Below are 24,484 nucleotides of genomic sequence, written 5' to 3'. Positions count from 1 at the left end.
GTGCACTAATGAGAATCCAATAAATAGAGTTATATAAAGTCCTAAACAGAGTTTTATTTTTGGCTTAGTAAGTATTGCGTATCACATTGTTCAAAGTGTTGAATGTTCAATTCTTAACTTTTTTTTCTCTCATTGACAGCTCTAAACAATAATGAAATGTCAATGATTGGCTGTGATGCCAAACACTTTCTGGACATTTTGCCATGTCATTACCAAAGAAGCAACTCAGATAATGAAAGGTAATTAAATTATAAAATACTTCAAGATCCCCATGATTGTAGTGGGAATTTATTTGTAAACGTGAAATAAGTTCATGAAATTGTGAAAAATCTTGTCGATGCTAATTGAAAATGTATTTAATTGTGCTTCGTACCTTAGCTAGGGGAAAGGTTTCTGTGACTGATTCATAGCATTCTAAGGAAATAAATTCTAGTTTTAAAAACGTATTTAAAAAGTGGTTGTTATAGAAATTGGTATATGCTTGAGTTAGTCCTTTTATCCCTATTTCAATCTTTCTGCAACTGAAACCCAAACCTCTGTCTTTGCGGCCTCTGGAGTTTCTGAATGTAGGTTTGCTCGCTGAGCTGAAAGGTTCATTTTCAGATGTTTCGTCACCATACTAGGTAACATCTTCAGGTGAGCCTCTGGATGAAATGCTGCTGATGTTTCCTGCTTTCCATTTATATGTTTGGGTTTCCTTTGGTTGGTGATTTCATATCCTGTGGTGATGCCATTTCCTATGGTAATGTTATTTCCTGTTCTTTTTCTCAGGGGGTGGTAAATGGGGTCCAAGTCAAGGTGTTTATTGATAGAGTTCCGGTTGGAATGTCATGCTTCTAGGAATTCTCCCCTTAACACCCCACTAGCCAAAAGAATAGCAGAGCAAAACAGCCACAGAATGCTTAGAGAAATGATTAATGATGCCCACAACAGACTCTATAAATACAAACAGGAAATTTGCACCAAAAATCTTTACTCACTCATGCAACAGACCATGAATAGACAGACACACTACAACAAGCCATAGATATTAGACAGCGACAAACACAGAAAAAGAACAAAACTAGACCTGCAGAAAAAAATTGATAAACTTACACAAAATAACAACACTGACAACACAGAAGCATGGATAAAACACTCATCTGAACGACCCTTAACAGACACTGAAAAAGGATTAAGAGGATTAAATTACAACTTCCAGGATGCAGATAAGAAAGATTTCTTAGCAGCATTAGAAACAACACTGAAAGACAACCAACTCACAGAAGAAACCCAACAAACTATCAGACAGGTAGTCACACCAATACTAAGCAGGAAAATGGAAGGAAACACACACAATACACAAGAAAGGAAAGCACTAGAAAGGCTAAAAAAGGATAAAAGCATTGTTAGGCAGCAGCCGAGGAGCAGGAAAGTCGACATTTTGGGCAAAAGCCCTTCATCAGAAATGGAGCTCTTTCATTCCTGATGAAGGGCTTTTGCCCAAAACGTCAATTTTCCTGCTCCTCAGATGCTGCCTGACTTGCTGTGTTTTTCAGCACAACTCTAATCTAGACTCTGGTTTCCAGCACTTGCAGCACTCACTTTCGCCTAAAAGCATTGTTATCCTACCTGCAAAGGATGCTTGATGGTCATTTTAAATCAAAGAGACTACATTGAAAAAGCGAATGCAGAACTTGCAGATACCAGCACTTACCAACGAGTGGCAATAGACCTGACCCCACAACTAGAGAACCAAATTACAGCCCTACTCAAAAAAACTTCAGAAATCTGGAGAAATAAATAAAACCGACTTCCAAAAAATATGAAACCAGACAGATCCAACACAACACGTTTCTATGGATTGCCCAAAGTTCACAGACCCATAATCTCACTACCTGGAACACAGATTGGAAAGGAGCTACACCAAAGATTAAAACACTTAGTAGAAGACTCACTCCAGTCCATCCACTCCACCCAAGAATTCCTGAGGACCATCAAAGACACTAAGATAGAAGAGGATGAAATAATGGTAACAGTCCTGTTCACATCAATCAGCATTAACCTGGTCAAGGAAACACTGACTACACTATTAGAAAACCCAGACACATATATCAGACACCATCAACTTCATCAGCAAGGACAGTACTGCCAATCTAGTGGACCTATGCCTTACCACCCACTTCACCTTCACCACCAAAACCTACAGACTAACCAATGGAACAGTCATGAGATCTCCAATATCAGGGTTCTTAGCAGAGGCAGTAATGCAGAGACTCGAACAAACAGCTCTGCCAACCATCCAACCCAAACTTTGGATCCGCTACGTGGATGACACTTTTGTCATCACTAAATGAAACAAATTAGGGGAAACCTTCAAGACCATCAATAATACCTTTACTGGCATAAAATTCACTAAAAAGGAGGAAAAAAACAACAAACTGCCATTCCTAGATGTCACAGTAGAGCGAACAGCCAATGGGCAACTTCAGACCAAATATTGAACTACAGAAGCAGTCATCCCAACATCCACAAATGAAGCTGCATCAGAACATCATTTCGATGAGCCACCACACACTGCAGCACAGAGGAACTATGCAGAGCAGAGGAAAATCACTTACACAGTGTATTGACAAAGAACGGGCACCCATTGAATACAGTTTGCTGATTACTCAGCAACAAACCCAAACAAGCAGACAAAACCTGTCCAAAAACCCTAGCCACTCTCTCCTATATCAAAGACATCTCGGAAATGACTGCCAGACTACTCAGACCCCTTGGCATCATGGTAGCCCATTAACCCAGCAACACATAAAACAGCAGCTAATGACCTATACAGACAACAAGCAAAACTAATCTCATTTACAAAATACTGTAATGTACTGCAACAAACACAACATTGGACAAAAGGCAGAAAATTAGCCACCATGATACATGAACATCAACTAGCCACAAAATAACATGATCCTCTCTCACGAGTGTCCTTATATACAGATAACGAAGGACACCACTTCGACTGGGACAACACATCCATCCTAGGATTGGCTAAACAGAGATATGCATGAGAATTCCTAGAAGCATGGCATTCCAACTGGAACTCTATCAACAACCACATTGACTTGGACCCCAGTTACCACCCCCTGAGAAAACAAACAGGAAATTACATTACCATAGGAAATGGCAACACCACAGGAAATTACATCATCAACCCAAAGAAACCCAGACATATAAATAGAAAGCAAGAAACATCAGCAATGCTTTGTCCGGAGGCTCACTGAAGATGTTACCTAGTGTGGTGATGAAACATCTAAAAATTAACCTTTCAGCTCAGTGAGCAAACCCACATCCAGAGCCTCAACCTGAGCTACAAATCTTCTCAAAATTCATTAACAATTTCTGTGTTCTCTTTCCACCACCTCATTCCCTAGTCTCCATAAACATTAGGCTATGTAAAACATTGATGTTCATATCTTAAGCCATAACACGTTTCACTCACATATCCCTCTTTCTGCTTTAGCTCAGCACACCAGCACTTAATGTTCAAAATCTCATCCTTACATTTAAGTCTTTCTGTACCCTCTTTGGTCCCTATCTCCATAAGCTCCTGCAACCCTACAACCATTCTACCAACTCTCATTTGATTTTGTCAACTTGGACTTCTTTCCTGACCTTCATCAGCTTTGGTGCAACTTCAACTTGATGTCACTTTTAACCCCCAGATGCTCTTCCAAGTACACTTTTGCAGCACCTATTTCCTGTTGTCCAATATTGTCCCTGCCTCAGTAACTGAATCCTTTATCTATCCCTTTGTTTCCCTGAGTCTTGAATATTCCAATGCACTCCTGACTAGCTTCCCACATTCTACTCGACAAAAATGTAAGGTCATCCAAGTTTCTGCTGCCTGTGTCTTAACTCATACAAATTCCAAATCACCCATCAATGCCTTAATTTTCAAAAATTCTCAATCTTATCTTCACATCGTTCTACAGTACCCTCCATACCCCTACCCACGATCCCCCCACGCCACCTTTTTAAAAATTTCTCAGTCTCACTACCCTAACTTCCAAAGAGTTTTGTTCCCGTAATTCTGGCTTCTTACTAAAGATAGCATGATGGCTCAGTGCTTAGAACTACTGTCTTACAGCACCAGGGATCCAGGTTCAATTCCAGCCTCAGGTGACTGTGTGGTGTTTGTACGTTCTCTCTGGGTCTGCATGGGTCCCCTCTGGTTTCCTCCCATAGTCCAAAGATGTGCAGGTTAGGTAGGTTGGCCAAGTTAAATTGCCGATAGTGTTAGGTGTGTTAGTCAGAGGGAAATGGGTCTGGTTGGGTTACTCTTCAGAGAGTTGGTGTGGACTTGTTGGGCTGAAGGGCCTGTTTCCACACTGTAGGATATCTAATCTTGAGCATTCCTAATTTTAATCATACTATCTTCAGTGACTTTGCCTTCAGCTGCTCAGGTCAATAACCTGCTAAACACCTTTGTTTTTCTTCACCTTATATTCCTCCTTTAAAACACATCTTAAAACCTATCTCTTTTATCAAACCTTTGACCATCTACCCTAATATTCTAAATGTGAGTCATGATCAAGTTTTCTTTATAATTCACCTGTGAAGCTAATGGTGAAATATTATTACATTCAAAATAGTATATAAACGAAATTTTCATTTGCTTGTTGTTGCTATATAGGCCCAAACCCATGTACTGGGGTTCCTTCACAAAAAAACCATCAGTTATCTATCTCTGAGTGCTGAGTAATTTCCTTCAAGCAACTCTGTTCTAACCTTTGGTCATTCTAATGGCTTGGTATTCATTTTTGTTATTGTACACCTCAGTAAATGATCTAGGGATCTTCTCTGTGACAAAGACACTTTATAAATTAAAGCTGTTGTTGCAAGAATCCTACCTATTAAGGACCTCCAACTTCCATCCTCAGATCTGCAGATTGAGTTCTGACTTTTCTGATGAGCAGTTGGGGCAGGATAACTGATATATTTGCCACTGGCTGCCCACTCAAACATTTAAATGTCACCTGCCCCTATCCCACTTGTGATTTGGGTTGCACAATGCTCCTACTTCTAATTGGGCAGTTATATAAAGAGGAGCCAATAGCTAAGTAAGTTGGGGTTGAAGTCTTTCATTCCTTCTGTTCCAAGTGTAGACATTATCTTCACTTTACTAAAGTAGTGAAGCTCAGTGCTTTGAGTTAACAGGATTTCTCAAGTGGTTTAACTTTTCTTTTATTTCACACTTTCAGCTATTTTTCTCCAATGGAAGAAACAAGTGAAGATGAGCTTGCAGAACCTAACCGTGAAATCCACCTTCATAGAGCATCTCAACTTTCATCTTATCAGACTGTATGGGAGAAGTTTTCTGTACAATCAGATGCACAGAGGGATGCCTTTCTGATTGGCACTTTCCCTAGTACTTTTCTATGGAGCACAGCAACTGCCTCATTTAAAATTGAGGGAGGCTGGGCAGAACAGGGGAAAGGAGAAAATATTTGGGACAGGTTTGCTCATGAGGGAAAAGTAGAAAAAAACCAGACGGCAGATATTGCCTGTGATAGCTTCCATAAGATTGATTATGATGTTTATTTAATGAGAGGTTTACAAACTAACTCTTATAAGTTCTCCTTATCATGGTCTAGAATTTTTCCTACAGGCAATCGGACTAAACAGAAACAAGATGGAATAGACTATTACAACAAATTAATTGACAATCTGCTGGAGTCCAACATTCAGCCAATGGTAACTCTATACCATTGGGATCTTCCCCAAGCTCTGCAAGATATTGGTGGATGGCAGAATGAGGACATCATACAAGCATTTAGTGATTATGCAGATTTTTGTTTTGCTACCTTTGGAGACCGTGTGAAGTACTGGATCACATTTAATGAGCCCTGGGTGGTTAGTTATGCTGGCTATGGCACAGGACAGCATGCACCTGGAATCAGTGATCCAGCTATTGCATCCTATAAGGTGGCCCATTCTATAATCAAGGCCCATGCCAATGCTTGGCACATTTATGACAAGAACTACCGTGCTCAGCAGCATGGTCAAGTAGGAATAGCATTGAATTCTGACTGGGCTGAACCTAGCTCCCCTAATAAGCCAGAAGATGTTCTAACAGCTGACCGATATCTGCAGTTTATGTTGGGCTGGTTTGCACATCCTATCTTCGTTAATGGTGACTATCCAGAAACCTTAAAAGCTCAGATAAAAAAATATAATCAGGAATGCCCTTCTGCTCCTGTCCATCTTCCATCATTTACAGAAAAAGAAAAACAATACATAAATGGAACTTCAGATTTTTTTGGACTCAGTCACTACACCTCTCGACTAATTAATTCTAGCACAAATAAAATATGTGTTTCAGATTACAACCGTTTTGGAGATTTTTCTCCACAGGTTGATAATTCATGGCCCTCAACTGTATCTCCATGGATATATATCGTGCCTTGGGGCTTACGAAGGTTATTAAATTTTGTTACCCATGAGTATACAGGTACCAACATTCCAATTTACATAACAGGACATGGAATTCCAACAGAATATGCTGGCCTTGATACCATAAATGATACCATTAGGATAGAAAGTATTGCTGCCTATATTAATGAGGCACTGAAGGGTAAGTTTATATTACTTCTATCATTATAGATAATTTAGAAATAAAGATATAAATAATATATAATGCTAAATGTCCATAAATTGCTCAACAAGTCATGTCTGACTATTGTATCACAAAATACCATCAACAATATATCATATTTTCTTAAATTAAAAAATGACGTTGTATTGCAATTACAGATTCAATATTGACATATGATATGTACAAAAAAAAATCTACTGGTACCTATTTATCTGTTTGTTCAGTATGAAAGCAGAATGTTCTCACTCATTGCAAAGGTATCATAAACCTAAAATATTATTCAATTAACCTGCTACCTTCCACATTATGGTGCATTGATCTCATGATCAACACTGCAACCTATAATCTCATCTACCCCAGTTCTTTGTCTGTTGTCTGGTCAGGCAAAGTTCAACTATCGTGCCCTGGTACACTTATCACGGTACCACGGCATAGCCAAAGGAAAAACAGCCACCCATGGCCTTCTTAATGTGCCCTCAATCAAAATGCTAAATCTGACATAATTTAATAATTTTACTGCTAATGCCAATTGAAGATTCCATTCAGTCTCTATTATGTTTCATATTATATTGATAAATACTCAAAAAGTCTACATTGTGGTTTGTTGATTTGATATTTATCCTGTTACACACCTTAGCTACTATTCCTACCATAATACAATTTTGTTAAGCTCTTTTAATTAATGTAAAAAAATTTATACTTTAAGCACACTAAAGCTGAAGCAAATAGGAAATTGCTACATCTAATACATATTGAGAGAAATTGCTGAAAACACATTTTATTAGCTGTACTGCAGAAATGCTGTATGATTACATATTTTTGCATAATTAATGAAGAATATAAAGGTAAAACGTGTTGATAGTGTCACATGATTTGCTGGTTGTATATATTTGCTGCAAACATATTTAACATCACTTTAATTTTGCATCCCACCAGCTTCCATCATAGATAACGTCAATGTGAAAGCATTTACACTTTGGTCACTAATGGATAACTTTGAAGGTCCACAAGGATACAACCATAGATTTGGACTCCATTATGTGAATTTTGAAGATTCTAATAGACCCAGAACTCCAAAGGAATCAGCATATCTTTATACACAAATAATCAAGAATAATGGTTTTGTTACTAATTCTTCAAACAACTTAATTCAGACCCTTATCCCCAAAAATGATGTCAAAAGATTAACTGATTTACCAGCATCTGAAGTGCCTTCTAAGGCTAAGGTTGTGTGGAAGAAGTTTTCAGGCCAAGGGGACATGGAAAGGGATACATTCTTATATGACACATTCCCAGAAGGATTTGTATGGAGTGCATCCTCTTCAGCTTATCAGATCGAAGGAGGGTGGAATGCTGATGAAAAAGGACCTAGTATATGGGACAATTTCACACATACACCAAATATGATCTTGAACAAACATACAGGAGATGTTGCATGTGATAGTTACAACAAAATTGATGAAGATCTTTACATGCTTCGAGCATTGAGAGTTCAAACCTACCATTTTTCTATTTCATGGTCTCGTATTTTTTCTAATGGGCGTATTGAATCATTGAACTTAGCCGGTGTCAATTACTACAACAAGCTAATTGATGGCCTTCTTGCCAATAACATAACACCAAGGGTAACACTTTACCACTGGGATCTACCTCAGGCTCTTCAAGATGTTGGAGGCTGGGAAAAAGAAGAACTGATTGACCTGTTTAATACATATGCCGATTATTGCTTCAAAACATTTGGCAATAGGGTTAAGTTCTGGATAACATTTAATGAACCCTCTGTATTCAGTTGGGAAGGATATGGCACAAATTTCTTTCCCCCTGCTATAAATGAACCAGGTCATCTTCCATACAGAGTTGCACATGTAGTACTGAAAGCTCATGCCAAGGTCTTTCACACATATGATGATAAATACAGGAGTACTCAGAAAGGTTTAATTTCCATCAGCTTTAATGCAGATTGGGCAGAACCCAAGATATTTACTAACCTCCGTGACATAGCTGCAGCTGATCGCTACCTGCAGTTTACTTTGGGCTGGTTTGCACACCCCATTTTTAAAAATGGTGATTACCCCGAGGCAATGAAATGGCAGGTTGGAAACAAGAGTGATCTGCAACATCTGTCAACTTCAAGGCTTCCTCAGTTTACTGAACAGGAGAAAAGTTTTATCCGTGGAACTGCGGATGTTTTTTGTCTCACTACGTACACCACAAAAATTGTAAGTCATAATATTGCCAAACTGAAATCACTTTCTTGTGAATATGATCGAGATACAGCTGAAGAATTTGACCCAGGATGGCCAACTTCAGCTGCTAAGAAGTTCAGGGCTGTTGCCTGGGGCCTCAGAAGACTTCTGAACTGGATCAAAGAAGAGTACAGTAATCCCCCTATTTATATAACTGGAAATGGGGTGGCTACAAAACCAACTTCCACTGTGGATGATACCGACAGAATATTCTACTACAAAACATACATTAACGAGGCTCTAAAAGGTTATTTGTTTCTATTTTTCATGTACAAATAGTACCAGAAGTGTTTACCAAGGGCACTTGTATCAAGGCAATCTTTTCAACTAGTGCTCTTATCCAAAACAAAATACAGAAATATCTGGATTTCTTTAGGAAGCAGAGATTTCTAGTTAGTTTTGCTCATGCTTAGGTTAATTTGAAGTATCTTAATTAAAACACATATGATAAAGAAATTATGGAAATGGAAAGTGAGCACTGAGAAAAAGAAAAGATTAGAAGGGTCACAGCAGGAATAATATTGATGAGAGATTGGTGAAATTAGATATGATTCAGAGATGCCGGTGTTGGACTGGATATACAAAGTTAAAAATCACACAACACCAGGTTATAGTCCAACAGGTTTAATTGGAAGCACATTAGCTTTCGGAGTGATGCTCCTTCATCAGGTGGTTGTCAGGTAAAAATTAAAAGTTACTGTCTCTGCTCCCCAAAAGGTTTTCTTTGAATGTTATTAATGTTTTAGTTATATGCTGCTTTAGCTGCATCCTCATTTATGGAAATATCATACTGAAAGTACAGTCAAAGGTCAAATACTTATTGTACTATTTAACAATTTATATAATGAAATATAACAATTTTGAACCAAGTAACCTGGAATTCTTGGTTTTCTATTTTTAAAAATTGCAGCTTACAAGTTGGATAATGTTAACCTTAAAGGATACACAGCTACATCTCTCTTGGACAGTTTTGAATGGGTCAAAGGATATACTTTAAAATATGGACTGCATCATGTAAACTTCGAAGATCCTAACAGGCAAAGAACCCCCAAGAGGTCAGCACATTATTATACAGAAATAATTCATGACAATGGCTTCCCACCTCGGAAAGAAGATGAATTCATTTACGGAGAATTTCCAAAGGACTTTGCATGGAGTGCAGCAACTGCTGCCTATCAGGTTAGCTTTTAAAGTAACGGCATACTTAGAGTCTTACAGACCTGTGCCACACAATTGATATCTTACCATAATCATTGGGTTTATGCACAGAAATAATAAACATTTATTTTCTCAGTTTTAATCAGAAATTGGCCACTATTTCTATTAACCACGCTGTGAAATAAAATATCTGAACAGTAAGAATAATACATTTACAAAGAGAAGAAAATTTGGGGGAAAAAAAATGACCTGGATTTTGCTGTCATCAGTGATTTCAAAAGGGACCTCCAAACATTCAGCAACAGTGATGGCTAGTAACACGCACATTGAAGTCTTCTCACAGACAGCAGCCAGGAATGTAAAGGCACTGGAAACCATCACTTTCAAGATAAACTTGCAGGCAAAGGTGTAACTAATTGATTTGATTAAGATAGATGTCAAAATGTTAAAACAAACTTATAAAGAATTATATGCTGTACTGTACGGAAATGTTCAACACAATACAGAAATTTTCACCTTTGAATATAAAGTCAGTTTTACAGACTGAGTAAATATGTTTAAATATGAAGTTTGTGTTCTGTTAAGAACTGGTTACATTTCATTCAACAAGGTGTAACTTTTTCAAACATTTTTACAACAATATTAACAGTGTAAGAAGGGAAGTTGTTTTGGGATTTCACATTGGGGGATCTCAACATTACACTTTCTGGAAAAATGTGGGATCAACAACAGCAATATCTAGATTCCTGCATTACTTGTGCACGAATGTGCTGATTCTGAAAACTGTTGGCCACCACAACATTGGGGGCAGAAGACCTTTTCCTGTGCTGTGCTGCTATGTTCTATGTTTCAGTGGAAGAATGACTGTTAACACCAACAATATTGGTTTCATTACTACTGAACTAATATATACAAAACTATCCTAATTCCTATATTGTGAACCAGATGATTCTTCAATCTGACTTCCCAAATATCACACCATTGTTATTATAAATTTGTAAGATCATAAGAAATATAAGCAGACATAGGCCATTCAGCCCCTTGAACCCCCTCTGCTATTCAATAAGGTCATGGGTGATTTGATTGCAGCCTTAAGACTACTTCTTTGTTAACTATGCCTTGATGCCCATGTCAATTAAAAATATGTCCAATTCAGCCTTCAATATATTCAAAAAACCAATCTCTACTATTCTCTGAGGTAAAGACTTCTAATGATTATTGAGCCCTTGAGAAAAGAAATTCCTCCTCATTTTCAGCTGAAAAGATATGGAGGTGCTGGTGCTGAACTCAGGTCGTCAAGCGTCGATTCTCCTGCTCCTCGGATGCTGCCTAACCTGCTGTGCTTTTCCAGTGCCACACCTTTCAACTCTGATCTCCAGCATCTGCAGTCCTCACTTTCTCAAAGTTAAAAACCAAGCAACACCAGGTTATAGCCCAACAGATTTATTTGGAAGTATAAACTTTCAGAATGCTGCTTCTTCATCAGGTAGCTAGTGCAATGCTCCAAAAGCTTGTACTTCCAAATAAACCTGTGGGACTACAACTTGGTGTTGTGTGATTTTTCATCTGAAATGGGAGATCTCTTGTCTACTATATAACATTTTCTATAAAGTCAGTTCTGATATAAAATGATAGTTCCATTCTAGTGTGATCTCACGTTATGAGAAGATCATGCAATAGCCATGCCATTTAAACTAATGGGGCCGGAATTGCCAATACAGGTGAGGAAAGTTTGTGTTTTTCAAATAACATTCTAAATTCTTCAAGCACGTTAACACCAACTCGTGTTGAAGAAACATGCATTATAGAAGAATCAACTGTACTTTTAAAAGAAGTAGTTTGTTTTTCCCAATCAAATTATATCAATTCACCTGAACTCAGCAATTGCTTGGCAATTCTGAGTTGTTGCATTTATGAATAAATGCAGGTTATAACAGAAGCAATAGAAAGTAGTAAGGACAACAGTGGTGCCATATCATATCATTTTATTAAGAATTTCTTGCATAATTCAGAGCACCACCATACAAAGAATGCTATTAGCAGTTACCTATCGTATATAATAAATGTTTTTCCATGAGCATTGCTGTGGAATTGATAAGTAATGTAATGTTGCAAAATATAATTTCTACCACTAGGTGATGCTAGTGCGCTATACTCGAAATAGAAACCAATCAATAACAACAAATTCACCCTCTAGTAATTTTTAATCAACTATATATGAGACATACTTCCAGCATGGATGGAACGTGATCCTAAACTTCCTGGTTCAGAGGCACGACCATTGTGGCCCAGGAGTCCTCTGAATTTGCTCTCAATATTTGTGAAGGAAATACACAGGACAAAGAATATTACAATGTTCAATATTTTGTGGAAAGCATAATATTAAGAAAATGTTTAAGGATACAATAATTCGTATTTAACTTATTTAATTGACTATAGATCGAAGGAGCTTGGAGAGCTGACGGAAAAGGACTTAGCATATGGGACACCTTCAGCCATACACCCTTGAAAGTCGGCAATGATGATACTGGAGACATAGCCTGTGATAGCTATCACAAGATTGATGAAGATTTGGCTATTCTGAAACAACTGAAAGTCAACCACTACCGCTTTTCCCTATCCTGGTCTCGTATTCTTCCAAATGGAACCACTGAATATGTAAATGAAATTGGATTAAATTATTATATCAAGTTTATAGATGATCTTCTTGCAGCCAACATTAAACCTCAGGTACGGTACAACTAACTAACAAAAATGTACTTGTTAGTAAACAATGCATAATCAATCACTTGAACTAAACACAAAATATAGCTGTTTATACTCAAAGCATTAACAAGTTTACATATATCATTAGCTTGGCAATTTTATTTTAACATTCCTCAGTTTACACTGTATATTAAAAGCTGTTGAAAAATAAATATTTTTATGCATTCTTAAAGACCCATCTTCTTAAGGTAATGAATAGTTAAATCAGTCCAGGCACTATGTTTATTCCTAGTCTACTCAAAATGAATGAACCTTGGTTGGAGCAATCATCTGTTAGTAAGAAGTGAGTCACATATGGTTCCTGTTCCTGTTGGAGAGTATCTGTGTGTAGCTAGCGTATGAGGACTAGCGTTTTAAAGATCCATAGTGCATGAAGGTTACTTTATAGAAAGCAGTAAAACACATCACAAATTGTGAAGCTGACATCACAGCAAGCCAACTGATTTCTGTGAATGCAGTTTGCAGACACACAGCAGACTAACTGCCAGGCAGGTTCATATCACTGCATACACACAGCAGCTGGAGTCCTTAAAAGCGAACTCACTCAAAAGCAAGGTACACAATATAGCCAGGGCAGCAGTAGGACCAGAAGTCATGAACTGCATACAAGAATAGCCCAACAGCTGTTACAGTTTACACAAGGAACATGGCAATTCCTAGTAAAGGAGTAGGAGTGGACATTGATGTCTCAGAACCAGAGCCCAACAAGAACCCCTTCAGAAAAGTAGGAACAAAGGGAAGAACATTAAAAAGAGTGAAGCAAAGAAGTTAATTCTTAGATAAGCACATATTAGCCAAGGATACATTATTTTTTAATGAATTTTAAAAGACTGTAGAACTTCCTTAAACTTTTGTGGTTATTAAAAATGATGAATTTTATAATACATTTGTTGACAGATGCATTTTTTGACATTTGCTGGATTTTGAAACCTGTGGCTGTATTTTACTAAAATAAGTTTGTCAATGGGTATATAGATAGGAAGGGTTTGGAGGGATATGGGCCGGGTGCTGGCAGGTGGGACTATATTGGGTTGGGATATCTGGTTGGCATGGACGGGTTAGACCGAAGGGTCTGTTTCCATGCTGTACATCTCTATGACTCTATGACTCTAAGTGTTTTGAGCAAACAAATTGAGGTATCAAATGTTCGCTTAAACATCTGTGGTCACTTTATCAAGTGCATACTCTAGTTTATGCTTATTATTTTATGGTCATCTACAGGTCACCCTTTATCATTGGGATCTACCTCAAGCTCTGCAAGATGTCGGTGGCTGGGAAAATAGTAGTACCATTGACAGATTTGTGGAATATGCTAACTTCTGCTTTCAAAGATTAGGTGACAAGGTCAAGTTCTGGATAACCTTGAATGAGCCTTACAATACAGCACTTCTTGGTTATGGCTATGGCACTGCAGCACCAGGTATTATACATGTACAGGTGCTCTTTTTCAGTCCTTATGCTTGTGTATCCTGCAATTACAAACACTTTGAAGCAAGCCCAGTCGATTTTCATTTATCACCTGACAGAGGCACATAAACAATGATTTTTGCAAAATATGATTTTTGCAAGTTGTCTTTGAACCCCACCTCTGTTCGTCCACATGATTTTGTGATCACAGAGACTTGGTTGAAGAAAGGGTGTGATTGGCAACTAAATTTTCCAGGATATAGATGTTTCAGACAGGACAAGGGAGGAAGCAAAAGGAGAGGGGGAGGAGTTGCATTGCTGGTCAGGGATTATATCACAACTGTGCTAAAGGAGGACACTATAGAGGGCTTGAGCAGTGAGGCATTATGGGTAGAGCTGAGAAATAAGAAGGGTGAAGTTACATTGTCGATGCTCTATTATCGGCCTCCCAACAGTGACCGTGAGGTAGAAGAACAAATAGGTAAACAGATCATGGAAAAATGTAGAGGCAACAGGTGGTGGTGATGGGTGATTTTAATTTTCCCAACATTGACTGGGATACACTTAGTGTCAGAGATCTGGATGGGGCAGAGTTTGTAAGGAGCGTCCAGGAAAGCTTTCTAGAGTAGTATGTCAATAGTTCGATGAGGGAAGGGGCCATATTGGACCTGGTGTTGGGGAATGAGCCAGGCCAGGTGGTAGAAGTTGCAGTGGAGGATTTCTTTGGGAACAGTGACCACAATTCTGTAAGCTTTAAATTACTCATAGACAAAGATGAGAGTGGTCCTAAGGGAAGAGTACTAAACTGGGCCAAGGCCAATTAGATCAAAATTAGGCAGGAACTGGGAAATGTGGATTTAAAGAGAAGTCCATAGTTGAGATGTGGGAAGGGTTCAAAGATTGGTTGAAGATAGTGCAGGATAGGCATGTCCCTTTGAAAACAAGCGATAGGAAAGGCAAGATTCGTGAACCATGGATGACAGGAGAAATCGCGCGACTAGCCAAGAGGAAAAGGGAAGCATACATAAGGTCCAGACTGCTAAAATCAGAATGGGCCCTGGGGGAATATCGCGAGAGTAGGATCAATCTTAAATGAGGAATCAAGCGGGCTAAAAGGGTTCATGAAATAACTTTAGCGAGCAGAATTAAGGAGAATCCCAAGGCCTTTTATTCATATATAAGAAGCAAGAGGGTAATAAGAGAAAGGGTTGGTCCACTAAAGGATAAGAAAGAAAGGTTGTGTGTCGAACCTGAGAAAATGGGTGAGATTCTGAATAATTACTTTGCATCAGTGTCCACTGTGGAGAGGGACATGATGAATGTTGAGATTAGAGATAGAAATTTGATAACTCAGGATCACGTTGTCATAAGGAGGGAAGATGTGTAGGCTAAAGGATATTAAGATGGACAAATCCCCAGAACCGGATGAGATCTATCCCAGGTTGCTGAGGGAGGCAAGAAAGGAAATAGCTGGGGCTCTGACAGATATCTTTGTAACATCCTTAAATACAGGTGAAGTGCCAGAGAACTGGAGGGTTGCTAATGTTGTCCCCCTGTACAAGCAGGGTAGTAGGGATATTCCTGGTAACTACAGACCAGTCAGCCTGCTGTCAGTGGTGGGAAAGTTGCTGGAGAAGGTACTGAGGGATAAAATTTATTTATAGTTTGAAAAGAATGGGCTTATTAGTGATTGGCAACATGGTTTTGTGCGGGTGAGACCATGCCTTACGAACTTAATAGAGTTATTTGAAGAAGCGACCAAATTGATAGATGAAGGAAGGGTTGTAGATGTCATATACATAAACTTTAGTAAGGCGTATGATAAGGTTTCCCATGGTAAACTAATGGAGAAAGTGAAGTCACACGTTGCGCAGGTGAATAAAGAATTGGTTAAGCAATAGGAAACAGAGAGTAGTAGTTGAAGGGAGTTTCTTGAAATGGAGAAAGGTGACCAGTGGTGTCCCGCAGGGGTCAGCGCTGGGACCACTTGTTGTTTATGATATAAATAAATGATCTAGAAGAGAGCATTGTTGGTATGATCAGTAAGTTTGCAGATGACATGAAAATTGGTGGAGTAGCAGAAAGCATAGGGGACTGCCAAAGAATACAGGAGAATATATATAGACTGGAGAGTTGGGCAGAGAAGTGGCAGATTGAGTTCAATGCAGGCAAATGTGAGGTGATGCATTTTGGGAAGTCGGATTCTAGAGCGAACTGCACAGTAAACAGCAGAGCCTTGGGAAATGTTGATGAGCAGAGAGATCTGGAAGTTCAGGTCCATTGCACCCTGAAGGTGGCTACACAGGTGGATAGAGTGGTCAAGAAGGCATATGGCATGCTTGCCGTCATTGGACAGGATATTAAGAACTGGCAGGTCATGTTAAAATTGTACAAGACTTTGGTTCGGCCGCATTTAGAACACTGTAGAGTTCTGGTCACATTACCAAAAGGATGTGGATGCTTTGGAGAGGATGCAGAGAAGGTTTATGAGGATGTTGCCTGGTATGGAAGGTGCTAGCTATGAATAGAGGTTGAGTAGGTTAGGATTGTTTTCAGTTGTAAAAAGGATATTGAGGGGGGAACCTGATTGTGGTCTACAAAATCATGAAGGTTATTGATAGGGTGGATAGAGATACCTTTTTCCCAGGGTGAGTGATTCAATAACGAGAGGTCATACATTCAAGGCAAGAGGTGAAAAGTTTAAGGGGGAATACACATGGAAATTACTTTACAGAGAGGGTGGTAGATGCCTGGAACACATTGCCAGCAGAGGTAATAGAGACAGGCATGGTAGATTCATTTAAAGTGCACCTGGACAGATGCATGAAAAGAAAGATTATCCGGGGAGGGATTAGACAGCCATGGCTGACAAAGGAAGTCAGGAAATCTATCAAAGAAAAAGAGAGATCCTATAAAGTGGCCAAGAGCACTGGGAAATCAGAAGATTGGGAAGGCTACAAAAACAAACAGAGGAGAACAAAGAGAGAAATAAGGAAGGAGAGGATCAAATATGAAGGTAGGCTAGCCAGTAATATTAGAAATGATAGTAAAAGTTTCTTTCAATACATGAGAAACAAACGACAGGCAAAAGTAGACATTGGGCCACTTCAAACTGATGCTGGAAGGCTAGTGATGGGAGATAAGGAAATAGCTGGAGAACTTAATAAGTACTTTGCATCAGTCTTCACAGTGGAAGACATGAGTATTATCCCAACAATTAAAGGGATTCGGGGGCTGAGTTGAGTATGGTTGCCATTACAAAAGAGATAGTGCTAGAAAAGCTAAAAGATCTTAAAATTGACAAATCTCCTGGCCCTGATGGGCTACATCCTAGAGTTCTGAGGGAGGTGGCTGAGGAAATAGTGGAGGCATTGGTTGAGATCTTTCAAAAGTCACCGGAGTCAGGGAAAGTCCCGGATGGTTGGAAGACCGCTGTTGTAACCCCATTGTTCAAGAAAGGATCAAGACAAAAGATGGAAAATTATAGGCCAATTAGCCTAACCTCAGTTGTTGGTAAAATTCTAGAATCCATCATTAAGGATGAGGTTTCTAAATTCTTGGAAGAGCAGGGTCGGATTAGAACAAGTCAACATGGATTTACTAAGGGGAGGTTGTGCCTGACAAACCTGTTGGTATTCTTGAAGAGGTAACAAGTAGGTAAGATCAGGGAAACCCAGTGGATGTGGTCTATCTAGACTTCCAAAAGGCCTTTGATAAGGTGCCACACGGGAGGCTGCTGAGCAAGGTGAAGGCCCATGGTGTTCGAGGTGAGCTACTGGGATGGATTGAGGATTGGCTGTCTGACAGAAGGCAGAGAGTTGGGATAAGAGGTTCGTTTTCGGAATGGCAGCCGGTGACAAGCAGTGTCCCACAGGGTTCAGTGTTGGGGCCACAGCTATTCACGTTATATATTAATGATCTGGATGAAGGGACTGGGGGCATTCTAGTGAAGTTTGCCGATGAAACAAAGATAGGTGGACAGGCAGGTAGTACTGAGGAAGTGGGGAGGCTGCAGAAGGATCTAGACAGTTTGGGAGAGTGGTCCAGGAAATGGCTGATGAAGTTCAATGTGAGCAAATGCGAGGTCTTGCACTTTGGAAAAAAGAATACAAGTATGGACTACTTTCTAAACGGTGAGAAAATTCATAAAGCCAAAGTACAAAGGGATCTGGGAGTGCTAGTCGAGGATTCTCTAAAGATAAACATGCAGGTTGAGTCCGTGATTAAGAAAGCGAATGCAATGTTGTCATTTATCTCAAGAGGGTTGGAATATAAAAGCAGCGATGTACTACTGAGACTTTATAAAGCTCTGGTTAGGTCCCATTTGGAGCACTGTGTCCAGCTTTGGGGCCTACACCTCAGGAGGGACATACTGGCACTGGAGTGTGTCCAGCGGAGATTCACATGGATGATCCCTGGAATGGTAGGTCTAACATACGAGGAATGGCTGAGGATCCTGAGATTGTACTCATTGGAGTTTAGAAGGTTAAGGGAAGATCTAATAGAAACTTACAAGATAATACATGGCTTGGAAAGTGTGGACGCTAGGAAATTGTTTCTGTTAGGCGGGGAGACTAGGACCCGTGGGCACAGGCTTAAAATTAGAGGGGGTCCATTCAGAACAGAAATGCGGAGACATTTCTTCAGCCAGAGAGTGGTGGGCCTGTGGAATTCATTGCCGCAGAGTGCAGTGGAGGCCGGGACGTTAAATGTCTTCAAGGCAGAGATTGATAAATTCTTGATGTCACAAGGAATTAAGGGCTACAGGGAGAATGCGGGTAAGTGGAGTTGAAACGTCCATCAGCCATGATTAAATGGCAGAATGGACTCGATGGGCTGAATGGCCTTACTTCCACTCCTATGTCTTATGGTCTTATGAGTAGGTGGGGAGCAGAGGGATACAGATGCTTAGGAATTGGGCAATAGGTTTAGACAGTGGATTTGGATCGGCACAGGCTTGGAGGGCCGAAGGGCCTGTTCCTGGGCTGTAAATTTTCTTTGTTCTTTGTTCTATTTCATTGACCTCAAGCTAATAGAATGGTGAAATCCAGCAATTTTGCTGGATCATTCAGGCTCACATACGTAAACCTGTGGCCAAACAAAAAAGTCAAACATCTGATTGAATAATTCATATAGGGATTATGGTTATATATTAGAAATGAGAATATTGTAAAGTTTAGGCTACATATGTCAATTCAATGACAGAGTCTGTTCGATATGATAAGGTATGTAGACGGAGCTAGTTAGCTCAGTTGTCCATCATGTGATTCAGAATCGTGCCTACTGTGCAGGATTCAATCCATTCGAACTCTGGTAGATTAAGGGCCTCCTTCTCTGCCCTTTTAGAAATTCACAGCATAACCTGTGGTTCTGTGACTGTTGAATAATCAAGGATATTACCTGGAGAAGGTAAAATCTTGATGTACTACATGGGTTTGAATAAAAAGAATGCCCTCAAATCCATAACCATCTGATTCAAACATCCATGTCACCCAGCCAAATGTTTTGTAATTTACATAGAATCTTCCTGGGAAAATAGTAGGACTCAGAACAACCAACAAAATTCTGATAGAAGTCTTTATAAGAACATAAGATTATAAGAACCAGGAGCAGGAGTAGGCCCTGTGACTCCACTCTCATGCAATACAATCATGGCTGATCTTTTCACGACCTCAGCTCGACTTACCTGCCCTCTCATCATAACCCTTAATTCCTTTACTGTTTTAGCTTTAAAAACATTAACTGAGGAAGCCTCAACTATTTCATTGGGCAGGGAATTCCACAGATTCACAACTCTCTGGGTGAAGAATTCCTTCTCAATTCAGTCCTAAATCTGGTCCCCTTAATTTTGAGGCCTAGTTTCACCTGCCAGCGGAAACATCCTCTCTACTTCTATCTTATCTGTTTCCTTCATAATTTTACATGTTTCTATAAGAACCCTCCATATTCTTCTAAATGCTAGTGAATACAATTCCAGTCTACTCAGTCTTTCCTCATAAGTCAACCCCCTCAACTTCAGAATCAATCCAGTGAATGTCCTCTTCATCTCCTCTACTGCCAGTACATCCTTTCTTAAGTAAGGAGACCAAAAGTGCATGCCATACTCCAGAGTGGCCTCACCAGGACCTGATACAGCTGTAACATAACCTCCTTGCTTTTAAATTCAATCCCTTTAGCAATGGAGGACAAAACTCCATTTGCCTTTTTAATTACTTGTTGTACCTGCAGACCAACCTTCTGTGATTCATGCACAAGGACACCCAGGTCCCTCTGCCCTGTTGCATGCTGCCATTTTTTACCATTCAAATAATAATTCTTTTTACTGTTACTCCCACCAAAATGGGTGACTTCACACTTATTAACATTGTACTCCATCTACCAGACGTTTGTCCAGTAAGTTAAACTATCTATGTCCATCCACAAAGTTTGACAATCCAATGTATACTTCAGTCTACCACTCATCTTAGTGTCATCTGCAAATTGTGACACACTGCACATGATCTCCAACTCCAAATCATCTATATAAACTGTTAATAATTGTGGTTCCAACACTGATCCCTGAGGCTCATGGAAGGTCTGAATAAAGTAGAAAGTGAGAGACTGTTCCCATTGGTATGAGATACAAGGAGAGGGCACAGATTTCAAGTGGTTTGCAAAATAAGCAAATGCAATTTAAGTGACTCTTCAGAAGCCAGCATCCCATCACCAATCACTTTTATGTACAAATGCGCAGCCTTTCACAATAGCACTGCCTGTCACTGAGTCAGGCATTCAGGGCTCCATGATCCCTTTACGTCAGTGAGGTCTTCTTGACTGGACCAGGTTAACAGCCCAAATCAGGGAACTCATATTCTATGAGATCCAGCTGGCTGACCTCATTTACAATCACTATCATAATCTGATTGAAAGCTTTTTCATGTAACAAGTGGTTCTGGTCTGGAAAGCAGTGCTTGCAAGTGTGATGGAAACAGGCTTAATTGGGACATTCAAGAGGACATTGGATAATTACTTGAATAGGAACCAGGTTCAATGGTATGGGGAAAAGGCAGGTGGGAGGCACTAGGTAATGGCACTCATTTAACAAACTGGTGCAGGCATGAATGGTTTCTTTCTATGCTGCTACGCTGTCATTAGATACATCACAGAATAACATCAATTTTAGCCCTTCAGGTGGGCATCTCATGGGATTGGATGGAATCTTACACACTATGCAATGCTAATGTTCATTGAGTTCAATACAGAGTAAAACCTGGCTAGTGTAAAACTATTATTGCAGGCCAATCCCACATGTTTTTTCCCATGAGCAAGCTAAATATATTTGATCCCAATAATTTCCAATACTGTGAGGAAACATTAATTTTTGTTTCAGACTTCTAGCATCTTTATTTTATTTTTATTTTCTGTCAGTGGTTTTATTAACAGCCTTAATTACTATCCTGATAAAAATTAAAATAATTGATGTGGAAGTGTTATTGATTCATCATATAGTTAATCACTGTGATTCTGACTACCCCACTCTGTTTTATTCTAAAAAAGTATAATTTTTTAAATTAATGAACCATTTTGTGTATTTTAAGGTATTGGCACAAGATTAGGCAGTGCACCTTATATTGTTGGTCACAATCTAATCAAAGCCCATGCTGAAGTTTGGCACTTGTACAATGAAACTTATAGGCCACAACAGGGAGGACTAATTTCCATCACTATCAACTCTGACTGGGTTGAACCAAGGAACCCATATAAACAGGAAGATATAGATGCTGCAAAAAGGCATTTAATGGTAAGAAGTGATTCATTTTGCTTTATATCTTATTTTGTTAATAAGTTGGACTCCATTAAAAAAGGAAGAATGTAAATAAACCCCTTTCTGCTCCTGACTGTTGTTAAGTGACATGCTTTGGAGGGTGTGTGTGAACAATGAGTTAGATCTTATGGTCATAGAGAGTCATAGGGATGTACAGCATGGAAACAGACCCTTCAGTCCAACTCATCCATACCGACCAGATATTCCAACCCAAAGTAGTCCCCCTTGCTAGCGCCCGGCCCATATCCCTCCAAACCCTTCCTATTCATATACTCACCCAGATGCCTTTTAAATGTTGCAATTGTACTAGCCTCCATCACTTCCTCTTGTAGCTCATTCCATACACATACCACCCTCTGTGTGAAAAAGTTGCCCTGTAGTTCTCTTCTATATCTTTCCCTTCTCACCTTAAACCTATGCCCTCTAGTTCTGCACTCCCCCACCCAGGGAAAAGAACCATTACATATGCACTGTCCCTGGACTTTATTTGGACATTGGAAAGTGAGATCCTTGTCAGTTAACTGTCCAGAAAGTGTGACATCCTGTATTGAACATCTAGAACCTGGAAAGAAGGTAATTAACTATGTAACTTCTTAATCTGTCCACATGGGGGCCAATTGATCCACTTAGATGATTGAAGTTGACCATACCAGAGTGTTTCGATTCACTTTTATACAAGACTTTAATATAAAATAGGACACATTAAATGATTTTGAAGAAATGGGGCACTGCCTATATAATAAAAGCACATTGTACAGTTACTTAAACATTGGACAGGAATATTTCCCATTTTCCGTTTGTAAATTAGTGACTTAATTTCTTTTGATATGAATTGCATAACACTGGAAGAAACGCAATAAAGTTAGGACATAGTTGATGTGTAATTTTATATTTTTTGTCCGAATAGTTTTATGGTGGTTGGTTTGCCTATCCAATTTTCAAAAATGGTGACTACAATGAAGTGATGAAAGCACGTGTAAGAGAGAAGAGTTTGGCTCAAGGTTTACTGAAATCTCGGTAAGAAATATAAACCTTCTAATGACTGAAACATTTAAAGAAGTTGTGCACATCTAGATTACAGCAAATGACTTTGATTTGTCTATTAGCCAGAAGAGTAAACAGAAAGTGTTGTTACGGACTTATTGAGCTGAGTGGCCTGTTTTTGAGCTCAAGGAACTTGGAAATACATTGACATTTCCATTTAAATGCAGCGAGCATATGTATTCTTAGCCTTCCATAATATCCATAATAGATTAACTATCCACTTCCACTCAGAAACAGTGCATTTTGGATGCTATCTGTTTGTCATCTTCTGGGCACCCACAGTGGAAGATCTCCCCAGTATTTCACAAAACATATCAAAGCAGCAATGAACTACCAAAGCTACTGAAATTAAAATGATCAATATAATAAAAATACAAGAACTATTATCCCTTAGGGTTATTTGAGACAGAGATTACTTAGATTAGATTAGATTACTTACAGTGTGGAAACAGGCCCTTCAGCCCAACAAGTCCACACCGACCCGCCAAAGCACAACCCACCCAGAGCCATTCCCCTATATTTACCCCTTCACCTAACACTACGGGCAATTTAGCATGGCCAATTCACCTAACCTGCACATTTTTGGACTGTGGGAGGAAACCGGAGCACTGGAGGAAGCCCGCACAGACACGGGGAGAATTTTGTGACAGATACATGTTTCTCCTTTGTCCATAAACTAAATGCTAGCATTTACTAAGATAGTTGTGAATATATTTCTGTCCAACTGTGTCTTCTCTGCAAAATCTTGCATTCAACCTCAAATAAAAATACCAAAGTGTGGATATCCAATAAAATAGTTTAACCTGTGAAACAATGCCACTGAGTATTTATTTGACTATCTATTACTATCATCTTTTCAGACTCCCTGAATTCACTGAATCTGAAAAACAGAGAATTAAGGGAACATACGACTTTATGGGATTCAATCACTACACCACAGTCTTGGCATTTAATGCCAATTTAGGAAATGTTATCCCAATGTATGATGCTGACAGGTAAGAGTTTTAATAAAGAAAATGGTAAATTTATCAAACTTAAATGTTGGTCAGACAATTGAGGTTTACAAAACGTAACATTCTCCACCCCAATTCCTTTCCTCTGCCGTCCAGCTCCATTGAATTTTCCTTATATGGTTCCATCTGTCATATCCAAATCTTTCTAAGACATCTTTAGCAATGTCTTCTTCTACTGACCCCACAATTTAACCCCAATGACCCACATAATCTATTGTTGTCCATCTGGATAGGGTAAATAAGCAAAGTCTTTTCCCTGGAGTCGGGAGTCCAGAACTAGAGGGCATAGGTTTAGGGTGAGAGGGGGAAGATATAAAAGAGACCTAAGGCTCAACCTTTTCACAAAGAGGGTGGTACGTATATGGAATGAGCTGCCAGAGGAAGTGGTGGAGGCTGGTACAATTGCAACATTTAA

General features: G+C 39.2%; 1 protein-coding gene across 1 annotated transcript in view; it reads left to right on the top strand.

Annotated features, from left to right (window-relative positions):
• The first annotated feature begins 221 nt into the window (after positions 1–221).
• Positions 222–24,484, top strand: part of LOC140482353 (lactase/phlorizin hydrolase-like) — a 32,288-nt gene continuing 8,025 nt past the window's right edge. The window contains exons 1-9 of the mRNA XM_072579692.1: positions 222–239; positions 5,238–6,610; positions 7,568–9,124; positions 9,788–10,056; positions 12,475–12,765; positions 14,023–14,221; positions 21,786–21,988; positions 22,920–23,029; positions 23,917–24,051. Coding sequence (XP_072435793.1) covers positions 5,251–6,610; positions 7,568–9,124; positions 9,788–10,056; positions 12,475–12,765; positions 14,023–14,221; positions 21,786–21,988; positions 22,920–23,029; positions 23,917–24,051 — 4,124 coding nt within the window. The 5' untranslated portion in view covers positions 222–239; positions 5,238–5,250. The remainder of the gene's footprint in view (positions 240–5,237; positions 6,611–7,567; positions 9,125–9,787; positions 10,057–12,474; positions 12,766–14,022; positions 14,222–21,785; positions 21,989–22,919; positions 23,030–23,916; positions 24,052–24,484) is intronic.

The sequence above is a fragment of the Chiloscyllium punctatum genome, chromosome 10 (genome assembly GCF_047496795.1).
Source record: "Chiloscyllium punctatum isolate Juve2018m chromosome 10, sChiPun1.3, whole genome shotgun sequence".
Taxonomy (NCBI): Eukaryota; Metazoa; Chordata; class Chondrichthyes; order Orectolobiformes; family Hemiscylliidae; genus Chiloscyllium; species Chiloscyllium punctatum.
The sequence above is the reverse complement of the archived record's forward strand: the minus strand, read 5'-3'. Positions and strand labels throughout refer to the sequence as shown.